Source organism: Chelon labrosus (assembly GCF_963514085.1).
Source record: "Chelon labrosus genome assembly, chromosome: 19".
In the NCBI taxonomy this organism is placed as follows: domain Eukaryota; kingdom Metazoa; phylum Chordata; class Actinopteri; order Mugiliformes; family Mugilidae; genus Chelon; species Chelon labrosus.
In genome coordinates this window covers 14,196,315-14,219,793 of record NC_140352.1, presented here as the reverse complement: position 1 = coordinate 14,219,793, position 23,479 = coordinate 14,196,315, and the positions used below count along the sequence as shown (strand labels likewise).

At 40.8% G+C, this 23,479-nt stretch overlaps 1 protein-coding gene across 2 annotated transcripts in view; it reads right to left on the bottom strand.

Annotated features, from left to right (window-relative positions):
• abcc3 (ATP-binding cassette, sub-family C (CFTR/MRP), member 3) overlaps positions 1-22,777 on the bottom strand; it is a 53,622-nt gene extending 30,845 nt beyond the window's left edge. For both annotated transcript variants that reach the window (XM_084567989.1, XM_084567988.1), the window contains exons 1-4: positions 22,453-22,777; positions 4,683-4,859; positions 3,401-3,526; positions 154-291 (exon numbers count right to left, since the gene is read on the bottom strand). In XM_084567989.1, coding sequence (XP_084424115.1) covers positions 154-291; positions 3,401-3,526; positions 4,683-4,859; positions 22,453-22,488 — 477 coding nt within the window. In that variant the 5' untranslated portion in view covers positions 22,489-22,777. The remainder of the gene's footprint in view (positions 1-153; positions 292-3,400; positions 3,527-4,682; positions 4,860-22,452) is intronic.
• Positions 22,778-23,479: the final 702 nt, after the last annotated feature.

The window sequence follows — 23,479 nt, the reverse complement described above, 5'->3', positions numbered from 1 at the left end:
TCATGGCAGAGGAGTGGAATAAATGGAACAGGAAGAAGAAAGAAGGAAAACAAGTGAGGTGAAGATAAAACGATGTGGTGGCGATTCTTTGTGGTCAGACTGAAAGGAGGGCAGACATGTAGAAGGCATGTGAGGGCAATGGAGGGTTCTCACCTCGCTGGAGGCCTGTAGGATCTTGGAGCGGAAAGGCACAATGGCACACAGCACAGACAGGAACCAGAAGATGAAGAGGACCCCTGAGGACTGAATCCCGCGTAACCTCTCAAACTGGATCAGAAACGTGGCCAACAGCTGGGAGGGAGGGAAAGAAGGAGGGGGGGTATTAGGAAAAATAAACGAGGGTGTGGGAGGTGTGTGGAGTAGCAGAGGGAGAGGCCGAGTTAGATTAGCCGACAGGGCAACCGAGGGCACGTAAGGTAAAGCACGGTGAGTCTGGGTCAGTCTTTCAAGCCGACTGTTCCTCTGTGAAAAGCTGGGTTAGAGCTCTGCATCAGCACAATGCCCTGTGTGGATGTTTACAGGCTTGGTGCTATCGCTAAGCTATAGCTAAGACCAATTCACAAGAACAACATGTTGTTTAACGATTGTTAAACTAGACAAACAGTAAGGCTGGACACTGAAGAAAAATGGGTTAGGGTTAGGGTTAGTTAACTTTTGTACTTAAAGCAAAAATAATTCATACTGAACATAGAGCATTTGTGTGGTTTCAGCAGAAACTACTTTTCCACTATGCAAAAAAGAAAAAATACAGATGGTGTTTAAACTGTGAACACGATACATCAAATAAATATTAACGTTAGAGAGTTAATTGGCAGAAACTTTCAAAACGTCGCTATTTGACTGATGTCCAACATCCCACGTGTTCATGTCTGTCATCAAAACTAAAAGGTGAAGTCTGTTTCATGAAGCTAAGTCACATTATGGCTGCAGCAATCCAGCAGGAGCTGTTTGAAAGTCTGAATCCTGCCAATGCATAGCTGAAACTGGGATGAACCTCAGTTGTGTACGTGCATCTATGTGGGTGGTGACTCTAATGAACTCATCCTCTGCAGCAGAGGTGACTCTTGGTCTTCCTTTCCTCAGAAGAGTCACTATCAACACAGCGTTTAATGATTTTTTCTGACCGCACCTCGGGATACGTTCAAATGTTCCGGGTTGACTGACCTTCATGTCTTGAAGGACTAATATGGACTATTGCTCCTCTTTATTTAGTTGAGTGGTTCTTGCTATAATATGGATTAGAGCAGCACTCAAATAAGAGAACTGTGCTTCCCCAACATCTTTCTGTTCAAGATTCTTTAAGTGGTACGTCTCTCCCCTACAACAGAATTTGGATGCATACTCAAGGTCTTTAAGCCTGTACATCCGTGCTTGAAGCCAACGTCAATTTGCTAGCAAGCTCAGAGCTTGTTTAGATCGTTTGATTTTTACCACATATAATTATTTTTAACCACGGTCTTGGTTTAGCGGCTGAGCGTGTAAGTACTTACAAATTAGTTTACCAAAGTGAGGTTAGGTAAGATTCATCTTCTGGGAAACCATAAATTCTACCAGACCTTAAAGCAATCCAGCTAAAACATTTGGTGATATATTACTAGGTACGAGGATCACAAAAGTCAGTGATCTATCATCTTGGAAGTACGATTGTTTTTACGAAGGTTAATAATGTCTTTAACTGACCCAACTAATCTACTACAAATCGGGAATTAGTTTTGTAAATTATTACAAATACTATTTTCATTATTCATCCTCAAAAGCTGTTAAAGTTCACACGGGAAGGCAACAACGTCCAGGGACAAGCTTCGCCGTAACGTCTGACACACTTCAGGATTAATCACTAACACGTTGCTCCAGCCAAATCTGTAACCAGCTGATGTACTTTGTTGTGAATGTTCCGTAGATAATAAGTGCAAAGTCACAGGCAGTCCGTTGGAAGCGACCACAGGAGCCCTTTGACGTTTTCTTTGTTCGGGGGGAGAGGGGGGCGTGACTTCAAAATACCACAATGATGACCAGTCCACATAGCAGCATGTAGCCTAAATCATAGATTAAATAGAGCCGTGTGCTCGTCTCCTGTCCACATTAAAATCAAGAACACTTCAAAGGTCAGTTTCCTTTCTGTGAAGGTACAGTATCTGAACCAAGCCAGTTTGTCAACAAGGCTTTGGTTCAGAAACAACTTAGTTTGGCGTAGCTTAAACGGCTCTAAGACTGCACTAACATTAATTCCTCGTGGCAACATTCCTCTGCTTTAGAAGAGGGAGAAGAAAATGAGACTTTGCTATGTGAGAGGAAGTTGGCAAAATACACTATCTCTATTTTCACAGCCTCTGGTGAAGTCTGCAGAATTGGCCTTTTAAACGGTTTCTCGGGAGAAAAACAAACCTGAATTACCACGACTGCGCCTCCTGCCACTTAAACAAGTTGTACTTGTTTTATGAAGTCCCAAAGAAGCCAAAAATAATTTTCGCTTTTGAATAAAGTAAACAAGTTAGCGGCTGTGAACGTCAGATAAGATTTGCTTTAGCTATGTTTAAAATAGTTTATTGCGGCTATTTGAAGATGTCATCTGTTTATGGGACAGGGCTGGGGCGAACGAGTTTGTGGAATTGAATATGAATGCATTTAAATATGATCTGAATCCTCCTTCACGACTGCTTTGCTTTACTGTTTAGTTGATGATAAAACAGCGTCAAAACGCGTCAAACTGGATGATCAATTTGGAGGATGAAGTTTGTGGCGCTGTTAAATTGGATTCAATTAAACACTAAAGTGTTAAACCAAATAAAAAAAATCACCTCCTGTAATGTTTCCCTCTCTGTGGTTTCTGTGGTTACCATGGTTACACACATGGCATGTGTACATGGCTTCTTACGTGTATGTTTATGGAAACCGTCACTCTCTGTGCGTAGACTGACACATATTGTCTCATCTCAAAGTTCTGTTTATGTGTAAGCATGACTACGTTAACTGACCATGACTGCTTTTATTAGCAAGCAAGTCAAGGCAGCTCCTGAGGTTTAAGTTTGACCACGGTTTACAGCCCAAGAGACAAAATTTATTCATCAAACATACTGACATGGATGAAATTTTGTTTGATTACTCTATCCGCTTTATTAACTGCCAAACGAAAGCAGCAGCAGCAGCCACCTATCTGCTGTGTTTGCACTGAAAACAGTGTAGGCGGCGGCGACTGCAGCCTCTTGCCGTCATTCTTACTGTGCAGCAGCCTGGTGACCCTGATCTTCTATCACTGTGCCCTCAGATAGCATCTCGTTACCGTGTCGTCAGCATTTGCATATGTAAAAAAAAATGTTTGTATATTTCCACAGTTGCATCAATGTGTCTTTCAAGCCGTGACATTATTCAAATATAGTTTTTGAAGGTATGTGTTCCTTACCATGGTCATGCCGAGCATCAGCGGGGTGACAAAGTAGATGGGCGGCTGGCTTTGCCCCTGCCGCAGCTCGTGGAATGTGTAGAAGAGATCTATCCAACATACAATCCACAGGAACAAGCCAAAAACCTGATGGAAGACACAGGATAGTGAAGTAAAGAGAAAAACTGAAAGTAAACAAGATGAGGAAGCCACTTCAACACAAGCGGATATGTAGCAAGGGTTCTTTAAGTTTGTATACTCAGTTCTGGAAATTGCTAACTGGGTTGGCTCGTATTATGAGTGTTTACTGATTAAAAAAGAGCATCTGACATTAATTTCTAGATCATTAGACATCAGTCTTCATAATATAGCCATATGGCATTTGGTAAGGAAGGGGAAATGGTAAAACGGTATGATCAGACAATCTGAGTCACTGTTCTGGTACATGCTGCTGCAGGAGATGTGCTGTGCCATGTGTGGCATTAGAAGCCACGAGATAACATTTATATAGCATCTGTGAAGACAGGATGTCCTTAAAGGGGAACAACTGTACTCACCCATATAACGTTGGTGTCATTTTTTGTCATTCGTCAGATACAGGGAATAGCACTAGCGTATCATAACAAAATATTGGTGAAATGAACGAGTTTCGCGGCAGATAATGTGTTATTTAGAGGCTGTGTTTCGGTGCCCCAGTCACTCCCACTATATGGATATACGCAGATCTAAATATCGTCTGAATGACAAAAAATAACAGAAATAACGTCCAGGTTGTAAAAAACAGTAGTTCCCCTTTAAGAAAAACAATATCAACCAACGTAATCCAAGACTCAGTTGACGTTGAGGTTCTCTATCATGTTTTTAACTGTTTTATGTCTTTAAACGTTGAAAATAATTTGTTAACCATTTGTTATTTCATCACCATCAGTAGGGGACAGCCAATATCACTCTGCTGCTCTTAGATCAGGCGTATCAAACATACAGCCCGTGTGCCAACACAGGCCTGCCGGAGGATCCGATCTGGCCCGCGGGGCGAATTTGCAAAGTGCGAAAACTACATGAAAGACCCTAACTACAATTTCCAGCTATTCCTAATTTGTCCATTAGGGGGCGCACTGTGTTTACAACTAACAGCGCATGACAGCAGCGAAATCGCACTTCACACAGTTCATTACAGCTCCACTGGGCTGTATGTGGCCCCTGAATTAAAATGAGTTTGCCACCTCTGTCTTAAATGATATAAATGCTTATTATTTTCATCATTTAGTACACCAACACAAATAATGAATGAGGACCCTCTCACCGTTTTGAACCTGTTCAGCATGGACATCATGATGTACCCTCTGTTGTTCCTCTTGAGATAGAGGAGGTAGATGGGAGAGACGACCCAAAGGTAGATGCACGGCAGCCATGACAGCACAGAGAGCTGAAAACACTCGGTAAGGTTGGGCGGTTCTGTGTGTAAGGTCAGATTGGCGTCCTGTAAAGTCATACGAGACGTTGCTTTAGTTTACTTACTTAGTCACCCATTACGACACCACCCCAAACTGTTCTGTTCTTCAGCTTTCGCCACTGAGGCAAATCAATATTGTTGACACAATGTCTTAAACAGTACATTCATGTGTCACCCCAGATATCACCACCCACACAAACATCACAGCTCACTCAGACAAGATGTTTTCCTTCTGTAAACACTTCCGGCTGTAAAAGAAACAACGTGGCAACATTGTCAGAACCAGAGATTTATTATTCAACAGGAAAATGTGTCAGATATTCGGATGAAATATACTGCACGTCCATGGAGTCATGTTAAATTCTGTCTCACTTTATAAAGTGAATCGAGGCACAGCAGGGAGCATGTGAAGTATTCAGCACTGTATGTAGGTATGTACCTCAAAGCATCATATCTGTGCTCGATATATTACTGTTAAGTATTAAGATTAAATTAGTGTTCAACTGATTTCAGCCAAGAGTAATATCCATAAGTAATAATAACATAATACGGAAAACACTTCCAATCAGTATCCAGTTGGTTTCCTAAATATGTGTGTTGTATTAGAAGTATAATCTGACCAATATAAAATTAGAAAGATGTCCAACTTCATATATTTGCATTTGTAATATTGGTATCATGGATGACTGTATAAACAAGGACCACAACAAACAAAAATGTATTGGCTAAATTTTTAATCCCATGATTTTTGCCTGCATCACACACTTTAGCAGAATCTTTGCAGATATTCTGCACTCTAATCTCGAACTTGCACACATTACATGATTTGAAAATAATGATATTCATGTTTTTCCCATACAATGTTAACACTATGGCAGCCCGCCGACTATGGCACACACACCGGTCGCTCACCTGCTCTGTACTGAGTTTAATCTGATGGAGAAAACGGCACGTTAACGACACCGTTTAAAATCAAATGTTTGTGCTCTTGATTTTTTAGACCATATAATTTAAAATGAAAATCCAGAGGAAACGACTCCATACTCCATACTCCATATTATAAATTCATTTTAATTGCTTTATCTAATCTGACATACGTTTGTCCAAAGAAAACAACGTCTCAACAGCTTTATGTTTAGCTATTTGTCGCTGAACCCAATATTTGAGTCATTACGGTAATAATAACTCAACTTAAAGTAACTTCAAAATTCTTTGCAGTGAGAAAAAAAACACAAAGCATAGGTCTAAATGAGTATGGATGCTACGTTAGCAAATGTTAGCTAAGACGTCTAGTCAGCTGCACCACCTCCTTATAGACTTATTGCAGTTGTTGCCTGTTCTGATATTAATCTGCAGCTGTGATGAGTGTTCAAGTGGCTCGAGAGGTTTAGGAGCAGACCTGTAAACACCTCATGTTACAAGAGGAACTTGGCAAAAGCTCAGTACTGAGTGAGGTCCGGAGTTTATATCTGTTTTTTTGGGAAGGGTCAATGAGGAGATAAATCAACCCAAAACTCTTATAGTCTGGGCCCATCTTAAAATGAAAACATTTATTTGTGGTAATACACTGAAATGTAGCTCATAGCTATTAAGCTATGACCGTTGTGGTCACTATGTAAAACACACCAGCATCTGATCCAGAGACCACGCTGACGGGACACAGCCTTTGAGTGTCGGCCATGACTCATCACAAAACTTGTAGAAGACAAGGTAAAATGTTATTTCAAAAACATCCAGGACTTTGTGTGAATATTTATTTGGCTGTTTGAGAACAATAACTGAGTGATCTAGAGGACATCCGGAGGTGAAAGGTAAGGTAAACATGAATAATAGTGAGGCACAACCCTGACACAGTAGTTATCGTGCTCCCCTGGATAAACACGGTTGAAGGCCCACCCACAGATAGAACTAAGATAAACACAGCTGCCAACCTCCAACCATTCTCCATACATCACCACACCCATCTGCTGAAGCACGTATGTACGGCTAAGTGTGAGTGAAAGTGTTGCGGTGTAAGGAGGTGATTGGTAGCTGCTCGTGCCAGTGTGTGTCTGTGTGTGTGCAGTGTGTTGAGTCGGGCAGCTGTAAAATATCCTTAACTACTTCAGATGGTCTTAACATCTTCGCTCATGACCGAACCCCTGAACAAGCTGTTTCATTCCTGTGAAATGCGTTTGACTTTTGGAGCCAACTTTAAGATCTTCAAGCGGAATATGTTTTTAATGTTGAGTCTCAAGAAGGGACGGGCTCTAACTCTAATAATGACTCAGCAGAAAGGTGAATAAACATTTACATCGCACTCAAACAACGTCGTTCAACAGGATTTTTCCATTTTAACAAGGCAGGACTCCATAAAAAAAGCAAAGGAAAAAGGCTTTGAAAGTGTAGATAAACAACTCCAGATAAACCAGCTCACCTAAGACACTGTTCAAATGCTACATCTGAAATTACAGTGAGTAGCATAAATGAATAATTTATCATCACCTAAATAAAATTCCACACCACAGACAATAAATATATCTTTATTAAAAAAATAAAGAAAGAAAGAGAAAATGTTGCCATACTCCGATCTTGTAGATTTCTCTAATTTCTGTGTGCTATTGCGAGCTGTATGTTAGCCTAGCTTAGCACAAAGGCTGGCCAAGCACTGCTCTGGAGTAAAACAATCCACTTGTAAGATCATCTATAGCTGACTACATAACAACAGAGGTGGCAAAAGTATTCATTATCTGTACTTAAGTAAAAGTACAGATGCTTGTGTAAAATAATACTCTAAACTCTAAAAATACTTTACTTAAAGTAAAAGTGCTGATTCAACTCCTTTACTCAAGTAAAAGTAAGAAAGTACAGGCTTTGAAATGTACTTAAGTAAAAGTAAAAATGATTTTGCCATTAATTAAACAATTCATCCGTTGATAATTTTGCAAAATGAAAAAGATTCTAGCAGAATAATCTAGACTGATCTGACCAGAGGTCCTGCATGAGCATCTGGATAATTTTTAATAATAAATTAAGGGTCATTGGGTTGTTGTTTTTAAACCGAGAGCTAGCTAGCATTAGCTATAAACGATGTGTTCCCATAGCATTGCTAACGTTGTAAAGTGGCTTCCAAAAAATGCTCAAAAAGCTAATGATAGCAACAGAAACCACACCATACCTGAATTGGAGGGTATTTTTCTTTATAACTGTAGGCATGTACATAGATCGCGTTTTTACTAAATATGACGCGACTGGTCTAATTCTATGCTCAGTTTCTCAGTCCACTGTGAATTTCCATCGATTGATAACAGGCACCTTCAGCATCAGCATCAGGTCAACAGGTAACACCAACAGGCCAGTCATTTTGTGAGCGCATCATCGACTTTCCTTCTCTAGTCCGATGCTCTAGTCATGTCCGGTCCGATCATGTCACGTCTTTTACGTCACGTCATCCGTGGAGGTTAAAAAAGTAACGAGCCTGTTTTTCCAATGTAAGGAGTAGAAAGTACAGATATTTGTCTACAAATGTAGGGAGTAAAAGTAAAAAGTCGCCAGAAAAATAAATACCCAAGTTAAGTACAGATACCTGAAAAATCTACTTAAGTACAGCTCTGCATAACAAGTTACATGTTCACTAAATAAAAAAAAAAAAAGATCCTGGTTGCACCATCCAGAAGTTTTACTGAATATTTCACCAGGTTGAGTAGCTATCTATGTTATCTAACGGACAAAATTAGCAATAATATCTAACCAGTTAAGAGCGGGGCGTCAAAGAGCTAATATGATTGGTTAGCAACACAGTGTTGCATGAACTAATAGAAGATTTGAAATATGTCACAAAAACGCTAGCACATACCTGGAATTATGAGACATTATGCTAACAACATTAGGCTCCAAACTTTGGCTCACTAACTATATGAACCCGACTGACGTTGAAATAAACATCTCCATGTATAAAACATATTAATACGTTCTAATGTGTAGTTCAGTTCAATATATTGTTTAACCCAAGCTGTTTTTTAGCTTGCTAGCCAAAATTGAAGCTTGCAGTTGGTGTGATAGCTCTTGACTGGACAACGCTAACATTTCCTGGATCCAAATTACACAGTTTTTTCTTGCGAAGACTTACCTAGTTCTTACAAACACCATCAGTTTGAAAGCTAGTTGGAAAGCTATAGTATAGTGTGCTAATTAGTGAATAGGACCAGGCTAGCTAATATTTCCTGTTTATTGTTGTTAAGCTAAACTAACTGTGAAGCTTCTCATCAGTTCTCATCCATAATAAATGTTGAACTATTCCTTTTAAGTGATGCCTATGACATACGAGCCAAAGTGATAATACACATAAAAAAAAAGTAGTTACTTCCAAACGAATCCAGCGAATCCATGCCGTCTGACGTGAGACAAAGCATTAGAGCTAGACGCGGCATACCCAGGCTCAATCGTTTTACTTCTGCCTCTACTATACTCCATTTTTGTTAGGAGTAATGACTTCTGCAATGACTCATAGACCGTCCACTCAAACTTTTCAACGTGACCCGCGCAAAAGCAGCCGACCGCAAAGTATTTGTGTTTGTATCGTACAGAACACACATCATTGTCTCAGTCAGAATGGGGCACAGCACTGAAAAGTAAATATCAAATATAAAAGCACTGACATCTCTGCACTGCACAAAGGTAGTGTGTACATACCACGCTGATGTTGTATGTTGACTAGGCTAGAGATTTTTCTTTTCTCTCTCTCTCACACACATACACACACATCAGATTATTTCTTATCAAAAATATGCTGAATGTACATAGGATGTGGTTTAATTAGTTTCTGATATGGTCGCTCGTCTTTGAGACGGCGCTTTCACGTGGTAAAATAAGGCAATGGGGGAAGTTTGTCAACGGATATTCAGACTTTTGGTTGCTATTGAAAGTAAAAACAAATAAGTTATATAAGATTAAAAGAAAGCTTTTATGGATTAAAAAAAGCAGAATGTAAAGGCTTTGATTTGTAAGTCCGTTGGTTGCTATGAAAGAATGTTGTTGCGTAAACATGCTCTCCTTTGAAAAAAAAAGATATAGAGGCTAGTTTCTGCTGGTTGTTATCAAAGTCACAGCCTAAAATATGTTTAAGCTTACTGACAAAATCTGGAACAGAATATTTTGCGAGTGTATAAGCATTTGTTAACCTTTCAAGACTCCACAATCTATATCAGTTCAATGACAGTTCAGAGGCCTCTAAAAAGTAGATAGAAGTTCTGTTTCTTTAAAGTAGACTACCATTACGATATAGAACCTATTTCTGCTGATTACCAGTACATTGAAGACGTGAAACCTGACACTTTAACCAAAGGAGAAATAAAAAGAGTGCGTCGCTTTACAATAACAGCAAGCCACCAGAGGGCTGGATTACTTCACTGACAGGGTTAAAACCCATACATTAAAAGAGTAGGAAGTCTGAAAGCAATCAACTATGAAAGAAAGCAGACAGTGCTAAACTACAGGACGGTAATTCTTCTAACTGTCACATTAGTATTACACCTAGTTATTTTAATAAACTGACATGACATGCCTTAAAGTTTCAAAGAAGTAAACTGCATCACATTGAGTGTGGTTCAAAGCAACACCTTTTCAACCAGAGCTTAAAATGTATTAACACATCAACTGCATGGACAAATGAATCGGTTCCCATCATACGTTCCCCTTTGTTTGCAGATTGCTATGTTGGAAATAAAGATAACAGTTTATTTACTGGTTTAACTAAAGTCAAATCCAAAAATGTCCATGTAAATACAGCTAGATTTACGTATGTTTAGACATTAACACATTTTTTGTGTGTGTGCGTGAAAATTACAACCATTTTATACAGAGTATACACAGTCCCTTATTTTCAAGTGCTGCTATTGTTCATTTTTAATACTTCGTCCCGAATCCAATGACCGTATGAAGTCTAGAACCTGTGGACATCACCAAAGAATGGGGTTCCTCCTTTGTGATGTTCTACTAAGTCTTTATTGCAGCTGTCTTCAGTTGTTGTTTGATCTTGGGTCTTTCTGCCTTTAGTTTTATCTTCAAAAAGTGAAATGCATGCTCATTCAGGTTGACGTCCATTTGTACTGTGAAGAACCTTTTTAATTTCTCTAAATCTGAGTAGACAGTATATCTCTGTACACTTTAGACTCCATCAGACTGCTTCTATCTTCTGTCACATCGTCATAAATACTAGCGACCCTGTGCCACTGGAAGCCATGCATGCCCATGAATCACACTGCCTTCACTGTGTTTTATAGATGATGTCAAATGCTTCGGATCATGAGCAGTTCAAAGCCCTCTCCATATTTTCTTCTTCCTGTCATTCCAGTATAGGTCTAATATTGGCTTTCTATTACTGAGGTGTATGAATGCTTTGCCCCTTGTGGAAAGCCTTCCATATTTGCTCTAGTGAAGTATTCTCTCTATGTTAGACTTGGATAAAGAAAGGCCCAACTACAGAGGAAGGTTGTTCACTTTTGTCTGGATTTTGTGAAGGGGTTTTCCACACCACAAACAGAATCCTGGTATCATCCATCACTGGACTGTTGATGACCAGGCCTTTTTTTGTTCCAGAGCTCATGAGTGTGTTCTTTTGTTCCCCTTTGATTTGGTCTCTGCTAATGTTCCTTCTGTTTTTTGCAGCCTGAGTATGACTGAACACATGTTCCAACAGTTTCTAAATGCAATCACCAAGACCGGAAACACGGCCTTTCACCTGCTTAGCTGAAAAAGACATAATGAAAGAGTATCGGTCAATGAAAGAGGTTTTGAGTCAAGTGTCCAATCACCTTTGAGCAATGAATATAAGGGACTGCGTATAAAATGGTTGTAATTCCTACCGAGCCCTACCTTTCCTACAGTTTCAATGTAAATCTGAATAATTTTTCAGCATTTAAACCATTCTGTGGGGCTAAGCAACAAATATATATGATATAACAATTATACTCAAGTTGAAGTAAAGTGCACCGATTAGGCATAACATTATGACCTCCTTCCTAATACTGTGTAGGTCTCTGTTGTGCCTCCAAAACAGTTGTGACTCATCAGAGAATGGACATGGGCCTTCTGGGGGTGTCCTGTGGTGTCTGGCAACAGAATGTTATTAGTGGGGGGCCTTTGGGTCCTATGGGTTGAGGGGAGGGGCCTCTGTGGATCATCCCACAGATACTTGATCAGTTTGGGATCTAGTGAATTTGGAGGCCAGGTCAACACCTTGTGCTGTTCTTCATGTTTTTTGAGTTGTTCCTAATCGTTTTTGTGTGTGTGTCTGTGTCAGGCTGCATCCTGATGGGGATGGCTGCTGCCATCAAGGAGTGTCATTTCTATGGGGTGGGGGTGCCTGGTCTGGTCTAGGTGGGTAGTACATGTCTAAGTAACATTCACATGAATACCAGGTCCAAAAGTTTCCTAGCAGAACACTGAATTGTCACAAGATGGTCAATGTCATTTACTTCACCTGTCAGTAGTCATAATGTTATGCCTGATCCATGTATATAGACAGAATCTGATTGCTAAGCGATGCAAAAACAGATGACAGGAAAACTGTAAAAGCACAGAGAGAATAGGAGCTCTATATCCAAGAAACAAGCTCCTTTACTGGTAGTGAAACTTTTGGAGGGAGAATTAAAGGCAGATTAAACCCCACCCTAGTGCCACATATGTCCAACACAGACTACATATCCTGTCCCTGAATTCTTGGTGCTCCCTGATGCGAAATAAAACAATGAAAGACAAAATCATCTTAATTTCCTGCCTAACTCAATGCTTCTTGATTTGAAATATCCGATATCAGTTCATGAAATTCTCGGATATATTTTTTTTAAATATACACAATTTCCTGCATCCTCTCGGCAGAAAACAGGTTTTGTACAACAAATCTCACAAGACCACGCAACAAACTTGTGAGGGAGATCCTAAACATGACAACAGCTACTACCCAGAGAGCTCAGTCAAGCGTCAGAAGTGTCTGAATTTAAAAAAGTAGGATGACAGAGAAGGGCTGTGTGAAAGCCAAATGCAAGATGTGAAACCAGAGATCAAATACTGTGGAAATACCACAAATCTAAGGAACCACTGACAACGTTAGCTTTAGTTTTATGTAAAATTGTTTTAAGACTGAAATATAATTTTGAATTGAATCAAATCAGGACCCTGTGAATCGGACTCAAATCGATTCAGGAAATCTGTAGTGACACCGTGATACTAACAGCAACACAACACAGTTGCCGATTATATCTTTGATGTTGAGAAATGGGTATAAAAAAAACTTTTTTTACTACATAAATGCATTGTACTTCCAGGCGAAGACAGCGCGACAAACCGTTAACCCTCCACTTCATTACTGTAAAGGTAAATTGCTGAATCTCTCTGTGGAAGCCGGGCTTAACAATAAACAGTTCCTCCCTGAAGACAAAGGGCAGATATGCCCTGGCCTCAGACTTCCCTCCAAATCATCCATCATCTGAGTTCTCAGAAGGCGTGTGTCAGAGCCTTTCTTTGGTTTGATATGACACACCTTGTTTATACATGGTGCAACATGTGCTTAGGGGGCTTGAGCTTGTAAAATGACTCACACTAGTAAGACTTCATTCATTCATTCATTCATGAATCTGCTCCCATCTGTGCCCACACACTCACCTTATCGGTAACTGGATGTCACAACAAAAAAAATACATACACACCCATTCTACAGAGATTTCACAATGTTCTCAAGTGTGTCTCATAGTATTATATATGCTACTACATGGATTAAAATAATTAATTGTGATTAATCGCATGATTCCCTTTCTTTTTAATATCAGTTTTAAATTTATCTGGAAGAGATATTTATAAAGTTTGTATTACTCTTGTCAATATCTCATCCACTCAGAAAGCTCTTTGCTCAGTTCAAATCGACAGCAAAAGCAGGTAAATTTGTTCTTGTCAAGAACAAACTATCTGACAGGGCTCAGAGATGCCTTTCTTTCTTCAATTTTTGGTAGTTTTGGCGCTAAATACCATCCTAAAATGAATAACTACGGCTGCACTTCAGAATCTGCTTGCTTTTTTTTGGTTCAAAAGCAAACCAGCAGATTGTTGGTCACAAAACCTTCTGTTAGTGGTCCAAAGAGGAGTAAGGACTGATCAGAGAATCCTCTAAACCTTTCCCTTAGTTGCCTCAACTATGCTCCTAGAAAGGCGCAAGTAGTTCGGCCAGATTTGCAACTTGGGAAACCAGAAGAGCTTGATCTTTGGTGACAAAATGGACAGACGACCAAAGAGTTTTTGTATTTAGTTTATCCAGAACTATGAGAACAAGGCATGTTACAATAACCACAAGGCCTTTCTCATCTACGAGTAATTCTGAACCATTTCACAACATATATACAGTATGTGGCGTTCCCAAATTAGTCAGACTAATCAATGGAGCAGTTAGTGTGATGATGAGGCTACAACACAATTTTTTAACCATATTTAGTGGTTTTAGTAGTTACACATGAAAGTGCTGAGTATCCTGGACAAAATAATAAAAACAATCTCCAGTGAATCTTTCGATAGATGACTTGTCACAGGATGATCTAGACAAATACTATACGTGGGCAGTATAGCGAGCAAATTGACTGAGACAGAATTAGTGTTAAAGCCATTAAGAGCAAGCTGGCGCCAGGTCAAAAATTTAATTTACAGTGATTTATTTCATTCATTCATTCATTATCCATTACCACTTATCTTCCCCACAGGGGGCTTGGAGGCCTTGTACACCCTGAACAGGCCGCCTGTCTATCACAGGGCTGCCACATTTATTTATTTCGTGACTTGTATACAGCAAACGGACATGTGCCAGGAAACATCGACTGATTCTACACTGAGAAAGTGAAAACTGAAACTATGTCAAACGTGAATACCGCTTTAGATGCACAAGAGTGCAACGAGATGGGCAACACTGCTGCATCCAAAAACTTCTGTCATTTATGCAACTGAATACAGCAGTGTCTTGGTTTCAGTTGTGATTCTTTTTTTCGGGGGGAGGGGGGTTTACTTCTACCGTATGAAATGAAAGCACCTAATTATCTACTACTTCTACTACAATGCTATCCCTCCTATTAAAATTACTGCACGTAGAATAAGATGTTTTCATCACTCTGGCTTTAAATGACCACAATAACACATTTATTAGCGACAAACGGCTGCAGCGTGTGCAGTTCATAAACATAATGCTGTTGAGACGTGGCAATCTATGGACAAAAGTATGTAAGATTAAATAAAGTATAAGGGAATAAAAGTAATTTATAGTAAACAGTTGACTTAACATTTTAACTGTGCTAGCTAGCTCTTTTTTAATAAAAGAGACGAGCAAACTAATGGTGAGATGATTTCGGAAATATTTCTTTATGAGACCATGGCGGAGTAAATTAGACCCAGGTGGGCCAGCCCTAGTATTAACACTGTATGGGAAACCCTGAAACCGCTCTATCCAGCAAAAACATGACAACATACGGTAATCAGCCACATTAAAACCACTCACAGGTTAAGTGAATAACACTGAATATCTTCCTGTAATGGCAACAAGGGTTGGGATATATTAGAGTTCACACCTTCTTTGCTATTCCCTAACCGGGAGCGTCTCCCCCCCAGTTTGGTTAGTTTATAAGCTTATCGTTATATAGCCATTATCGATGCTGTTATTTCCTAAAATTCAAATTTCCCACATAAATACAGTATTAGCAAATGCCAATTGCAGAACTCAGAACTAAATATAGATGTAAAACATGAGGTGAAGTTGATGTTTCTAGCCCCATTCATAAATGTTGCTTTTAGAGTCAAAGTTTGGAATACAAACGTAATCTGATCTGAAAGCGTTTAATGTGACACAGCGAGAAGTGCTCAGTTCCTTCGCAACGCCGCAACCAATCAAGGCAGGAGCCTCAATAAAACTATTGGGAAGTAGATAAGAAAACAGGGAGACAGAGATCTGTTAAAAGAGGAACAAATCCAAAACGAGAAACGCCTTTTATTTTAAATTTAGCAGAACAAAGCACGGCTTCTTTTTTGTCGAGCTGTCTGCCTGGTCACTTCTCTTATTAGTGTACGGTATTTAATACGTTATCACACTGATGTAGCATCGCTCTCATGAGGTGTTAGCGTAACGTGGCATCATGCTGTTTGTCAGGGTCAAAGTAAGAGTAACTTTCATTCTGAGAAAACCTGATGTAATATCACAGGCAGCAGCTGCTTCCTGTACATTAAATGACTTATAAACCAACTGGAAAGTACAATCATTAACTTTTTGTGGCAGATGTTAGATGACAAGACAGATACCACTCCCACACTTGTACAGTAAAGCCAACCTTGCTGTTTTTACTTTAGTTTAGTTGGTGAGTTTTAGACGTATTGCTCCCAAAATTACTGTAAATATAATTTCCACCGTGTTTGGGACTGGGCACTGAAGTCGTTATTTTTCTGCCTGGAAATCTAAATGCTCAACGTGCCAGAGCAGATCAATGCATCAACCACTTCTAAAAGATGGTGCAGGTGGTTTGAGGGTGACAGGTTCGTGTTTTCTAGCGTATTTAGAGGTTTGAGAAAACAAACTGCAGCGGGCTCTCCATCTGTTCTCCGTTACGCTGAAAACTGTCATGTGGTATGAATGGGAGTTTGACGACAGCAAAGACTGCAGGGGGACGGGAACTGCTGCTAGCTATGGCCGCTTACACGCCAACAAGGAACACATTAGCAGTGCTATACATGTGCCCTCCATAGCTGTGTGGAAAAATTCCTTAAATGCAGAATACAGAACAGATTTGTTTATGTGAATTGGAGAAAAGGTTTTTGCTGTGTGTCTTAGAAATGTCAGCTCAGCCTGCTATACGACAATGTATGAAGGACATTATTCTACAAATGTGCTGAGCAGCAAGCTGCTGCCTCACTGATATCATGGGTTCACGTACGGCAGCACATTTTCTGCAAGATTTTTTATCCCACAATTGTACGCTCCCTTCTCAATCTGAGGTGAAAATGAGACCATTTCACAACTTTCAATTCCTGATTCCGTGCCGTGTGTTAGCACAATTATCGTACAGTTCAGGAAGTCGACAGTGCATCTGGAGATTCTCCTGTGAGAATAGAAAAGAATTGTGGTAGTGCAAGGCAAAGGGGTAAAAAAGTCAAATAATTGGCAGTCTAGTACTTTTCCTAGAGGATCACTGTTGCCTCACCTAAGGGTTGGACGTGTACACAGACATATAAAAATGTTACAGTGCTAGAATTTATATGAGACAAAGGTTTTCCACTTCTGGTGATAATGAAAGATGGCGGTTACTGACGTTAACAGCTGGAGAAATTCAATTTTAGCTAAACCAAGCCTGTTGAAAGATCTCCTCATTAGGTTCCCACTAGTTTCACAAACTTCCAGAACAAGCTGCTGCTCTGACTGTGGTTTGTTGTCAACCAGCGTTACATGTTTGTCAGTTCTGGTAAATTCTTCTCAACTGCAACATCACACAATCTTTGCAAGCTACTGATTGTCTAAAAGACACAGAGAGGCGTTTTAAAGGCTGTCCAGGGCTGACAATAAATGTTCTCAAACAAGAACCAGTCCTAAGTGGGACTATTTTGGAATTTGGCTTAGAGCTGTGCGGTGTGGACCAAAAATTATACCTTGGGATTTTTGGTCTGAATGGCAATACAGGATGCAAAAGCTGATGTAATGTTCAGTTTTAAGTCAAAGCCTCTTGTGGGATGTCATAAGCACTTTTATGAAAATGGTAGAAAGCGGCGTTGGGACATGACTACTAAAAATTAACTAGATAAACCACTGTCTAACCTTTCTATGAAGGACAGGATTAAGGATATACCTTATCTGCCTTGTGCACTACTATTATCTGATTGCTCATTTGCAATATGAAAAAGCTTTGACCTCACAATAACACATTTTAAACAAATGTCAACTTCTGCAAAAAAATATATATATATTTTCCCAGCATTTTGTCATCATTACTTCTTCAGTTACAACAAGTTCCTCTTTTTCACTTTCTGTTCAGCTTCTGCCCCACAGTAACCAGTAACGAGAGGCATGACATAAACTATTCCAGACTCAACACCTCACACTATATTTTACAGGGTCTGGGAGCACAGAGCATTCAAGGCAAACTCCCAACCCCCCCCCCCCGGCAGGTTACGCTTCCCCTCGACACTCAACCATAATCCGAGCAGCTGCTGACAGTTTGAATTGTTGCTATAAAATGCCGCTAATAAAGAGGCTTTCTGGATCGTCCTGTTAACATGTGCACTGCACGCCGCGCGTTCTCTCTGCTTCTGCTGTAAATACAGTATGTTTGCCTCATAGCTTTTGTTAAGTGAGAACACAAACTGTGCCGCATGTATGCATTCCAGGCACGGTTCACATCGGGTTGCTGATAGCGTGATTAATATTCAGTGCCTAATGGTTTTATTGCAGCACAGACCTGCCTCCACAATCAATGAGTCATTGGTGCCATTGAAAAAAAAAAGCTCTGGCACTTCATCTTTCTTTAAACACACTCAGTAAAAGGTTCATTGAAAGTTTGCTCGGTTAACGCAGAACTGCAGATGTTCACGATACAATTCTTCTGAGCTTTTAAAAAGTATAAACCCTAAATCAAACCCATTTTTAATGCTGTTTATTGCTGACAGTGTTCAGCAACAACCATGAAATGTATTTACATTCTGCTGGGGTGTATCAGAAGGGGTAAATGTTGCCGACAGTTTGGTACAGATGTTTGATTCAGTCCCTGAATGAGAGCCATTCTAGCCCTAGACTGGAGCTGCCTTCAAAGACAACAGCAATTCAGGAAGCACCAGAAAGAAAAGATGAAGCATGTGATCCAGCCCAATTTCATCTCAGTGTTACTGGATTTACTATTTACAGTCTACCAGTAGCACCATATACACCAATAAGACCTGATATTTCATCATTTGGCACTTCTGCTTTCAGTTTTCGATGCCAAAACAAAAGGTTTCTTCTTGTGAGCAGCTGCAGGAAACCTAATATATTTTTCACATTTAGCACTGTTCCTCAAAAATCTCTAATAAAAAATAATGGTCGGTATTCAGCAACTTTCATGTTTCAGGTTCTTGTTAGGCAGAAGCCACAGTGATGGTGATAAGCTGCCGGTGGAAGCCATCTGCCGTGTCCAATTTAAAGTAGACAAAAACTGAGAGTGTGGTCAACTGAATATCCTTGGGATTTGGACAGTTGGTTGGCATAATATCATATTAATAATTCCCCTTGTTTGTCTGATGATCAGTACACAATAGGCAGCAGATGAGCTGATAAGCTTTGGGATCTGAATCAAACATCAGTCTAGTGAAGAACTTACAGAAGTTTTCATTAATACTGCATAAATATCTTATTAAGGAAAATGCTGTCTGAGCTATCAGCTAGAGGTAGAGCAGACGAAGAACGCATTTACCACCTTTTGAAAACAGTGAGATTGCACATAAAGCCCCTGACCAGACCTCAGTATTTAACCTGACCTGTACTGAATACGCACTGCTGAGCGCTGGGGGATTACAAGCGCCTCCAGTTTGTTTGAAGTGGACGTAAACAGCAGCAACTAGTTTAAGCCACCTCAGATGGCCTCAAAAACCTGCCAGGCCTTGGAGTGAGATCAGGTCAAGGCAAATCAGAGTCACCGTTTGGCGCGGAGAGAGATTTCTTCATGACAGCGTGAGCTAAGGGCTCCTCAGCGCTTCGTACAGCAGACAGATACAGCATGACACAGACAGAGAGTCTGATAAGGTTTACCCATATATTTGGACGTCTGAATGCTGTGGAGGCGTTGACCTATTTACATCAACACACTCGTATTCTTAGGATTTTTTGTTTTGCAACACAAGAGCTCATGAAATGATATTTTTATATTAACGAGAGCTTAAAGAAGGTTTAATACAGAACAGGGCATTCATTCATTCATTTTTTTTTTGCAACCACTTGTCCTCTGGAGGATCGCCTGGGTGGGTGGGGGGGCTGGAGCCTATCCCAGCTGCCGTTGGGCGAGAGGCGGGGTACACCCTGGACAGGCCGCCAGTCCATCGCAGGGCTAACACAGAGAGACAGACGACCATACACACTCATACCAATTTAGCATCACCTAATTAACCAAATGACTTTAGACGGTGGGAGGAGGCCGGAGTAACCAGACAGCCCACGCAGGCACAGGGAGAACATGCAAACTCCACAGAGGAAGGTGGATTCAAACCCAGACCTTCCGTGGCATCAGTGCTAATCACCACACCACTGCGTCGCCAGAACAGGGCATCTTAATGACAAGCATTTGAACCGTAGGAAAAGCACGGTTGAGACAGTCAGTGTTGCCGAACCAAAAAGAAAATGATATTTTATTTTCAAGACCTGGTGGGGACGAAGGTAGAGCTAAAATGAGAGTGATTATTAGAAAGAAACACAAATAAAAACCGTAATATTGCCTAACTCCTGCTGTATAAATAGGCAACTGATATGTTCATGTCTGGCCAAACAATTAAGAACAATTTCAGTTTAATAGGCCCTATGTGTGATGTTTCAGCTATTAATGTAAAGAAAGTATGTGGAGTCTGGTATGGTGAGTTTATACCTTGTACCAGAAAACTGGGGCGGCTGTAGCCACACATCGTAGTGTCCTTGAGCAAGACACTGAACTTGAAGTTGTTCCCAGTGCTTGGCATTGGGTAGATGTGGCACTGTGACAGTAAAGTGCTTTGAATACCAAAAGGTAGGGAATAAAATGATGTAAATTTCAATAAATGCTTTTAATATGAAACCACAGATAAATATAATGTAAGGTAATGTTATGTCATGTTATGTGGCTCCAACCTATACAGTATAACTCTTATAAAGAAGGATTCATTATAAGTCTATTGCATATGGTTTGTTTCAGCTAGACATACCTACTAAACTGGCAAAGAGTTTATACTGATCTTGCTGAATCTTATTGTAATGCTACACGATCATATTCGAATTGTCAATTCCTCAAAATAATCTAGCCTGCTTTCATTACGAAGAACACTCCTCGCGATTCGGACCGTTTCTCATCTCCATCCCAGCACCTACATATCCTCTCCCCACCATCCACACCTAGCCTGGGGAACACTGATCCACCACAGCGACAGTTCTATAAGGCAGACTTCCTCATACCCGTATATCAAATTCAATTTAAGGCACGGACGATGATGCAAATCAAACACACACACACACACACCTGTGTCAGACACCAAAATACACTCACTTGCCAGTCGATGAGGTACACAGGTTAAAACGAATGCAGTCTAACAGGGGGGGTTCTTCGGGGGTTTCGTATTTCATTCTTAGAAAGATGGAAGACCGCAAAAGAGAGAAAGAAATGCCAAAAGCAAGGCGGCTGATGCCGTATACGCTCACTTGCCAGTACGTTAGGTACAAATCAGTGCATTCTAATATAACAGTCCTGCACTAAATCCCTCTTTAAGACTGTTCTAATGTTCAATTTATGGTAATTCAACTGGATTATCATTGTAAATACTGACGTGTGTGTGATTAAGTCTGGGCCACCGACTAAAACATAAAATCTTATCTTAACAAAGGTTATTTGTTTCAAATAACAGAGAGGCGTTGTTTCAACTGTGTTCGGAGGTTGCGGTTTGTTGTAGTATTGTATTGTATTGTGTAGTACCAGTCATGTTATTTTGACAAGCCCAATTTAGTCAGTGTGCTAGGCTAAATAACGGAAACACTACATCCTTACAAAGTGATCATCTAGCTGAATGACCACCTTTTGGACGCTGTTTCCCGTCAACTGAACATCAGAGCAGTCGTGAAGCTAAGACTTAGTGCAGTATTTAATTACCTGTCGCTGGCGGACCTAATGTTTTGGAGAGTGAGTGTCACATCATCTGCTAAAATCCCTGCGTAGGTGGTGTGTCTTCCATAATAGTCCCCTTGGAGATTATCATCTGTATCACTGGGATTACTGGGGTGGTAGGCACCTTATACCACAATAGGCCACAGCATCTCCCATCTCCTCTAATATACATGACAGCCTACCAGTACCTACTTAATAAGGTGTAATGTGGCCAGGCAGTGATAATAGAGTCTCTACTCGATTTTATCTTCATACACAATGGTTCCCAGTGGGACTACATTGTGTCTTTAATAGGCTGTAACAGGTATTGTTATGTCTTCTGTGTATTCCTGCAGGGACTTGGCTACTGCACCACTGACATAAGTTCACAGTGTCACGACCACCACCACTACTACCACAGACACCACTTTAACAATGACACTGACAGCAATGGCAGCTATAACCAGCAGCAAACAGTGATATTGTTCGAGAAAGATAAAACACGCTGAACGACTTTTCTTATATGGCAAAGCAAAATAATAACGAAAATAGTGCGTGATTCAACATGTTATTTACCTGGAAGCTTGTTAACCCGGTAAATGCTATTAAGAGGTATTTACAGTCAGCTACCACCGTTAACACACTTCTGAATGCTGGCCCGAGAAGAAAAGAGGACCGTGTACAACCTTATTCAGGTACTAAAGCACCATTATAGTTTTCTTTTGTTTTATTAGTAACGTGCACAGCGGTGACGATAAACCACCGGTGTCTGGAAACGCACTCACCCAGAAGGGGAGCTTTGGTCCGCACAGCCGCTCCATCTCCGTCACGGCGGGAGACCGGGAACCACCGGAGAGAGAGAGCTCTTAATCCCCTCTGCAGGTCGAGCCCTTTTTCTTGACGACCAGCTTTCCTGTTCCTTCGCTTCGCAAGACGCTCGCCAGCTGTCACATGCCCCGCACGGACAGGTATGTGTGTGTGTGTGTGTGTGTGTGTCGGTGAGACGCGTCTGTTGTTTTTTTGTTTTTTCTTCTGCGTTGCAGCCCTCCTCCTGACAGCGTGGACCGACCGACCGACCGACCTGCGTCAGGAAACGCTCCGCTCCTTCCGCTCTGCCGAGACACGACAGAGAAAAAGTCATCCGGAGCCAGGCAAGAATTCTTTCTATGGGAGGTTGTCGCGATGGCGGGGCAGGGCGTGCTTACGAAGCCCCGCCCCCCTCGCCTCTTCCCTCCCTCTCTGTCTCGCACTCTTGCCAACACACATGTGCACGCATGACTCAATAAGTTCAATGCTGAGTCATGTAGTCAGAAATTACAGGAAGCATAGAGGTGAAATGGTGAGGTTTTGGTCATCCTGGAGTAGTTACACAATGATCAGCCACAACATTAAAGCCACCGACAGGAGAAGTAAATAACCATCTTGAGACAATACAATGTTCTGCTGGGAAACTTTTGGACCTGGCATTCGTGTGGATGATGCTTAGACACCTAGACCAGACCAGTCACCCCCACCCCATAGCAATGACACTCCTTGATGGCAGCAGCCATCCCCAGCAGGATACAGCCTAACACAGTCACACACACAAAAATAGTTTAGGAACAACTCAAAAAACATGAAAAACAGCACAAGGTGTTGACCTGGCCTCTAAATTCCCTAGATCCCAAACTGATCAAGTATCTGTGGGATGATCCACAGAGGCCTCTCTCTTCAACCCATAGAACCCAAAGACCCCCTACTAACACTATTCTGTTGCCAGACACAACAGGACACCATCAGAAGGCCCGTGTCCATTCTCTGATGACCCACAAC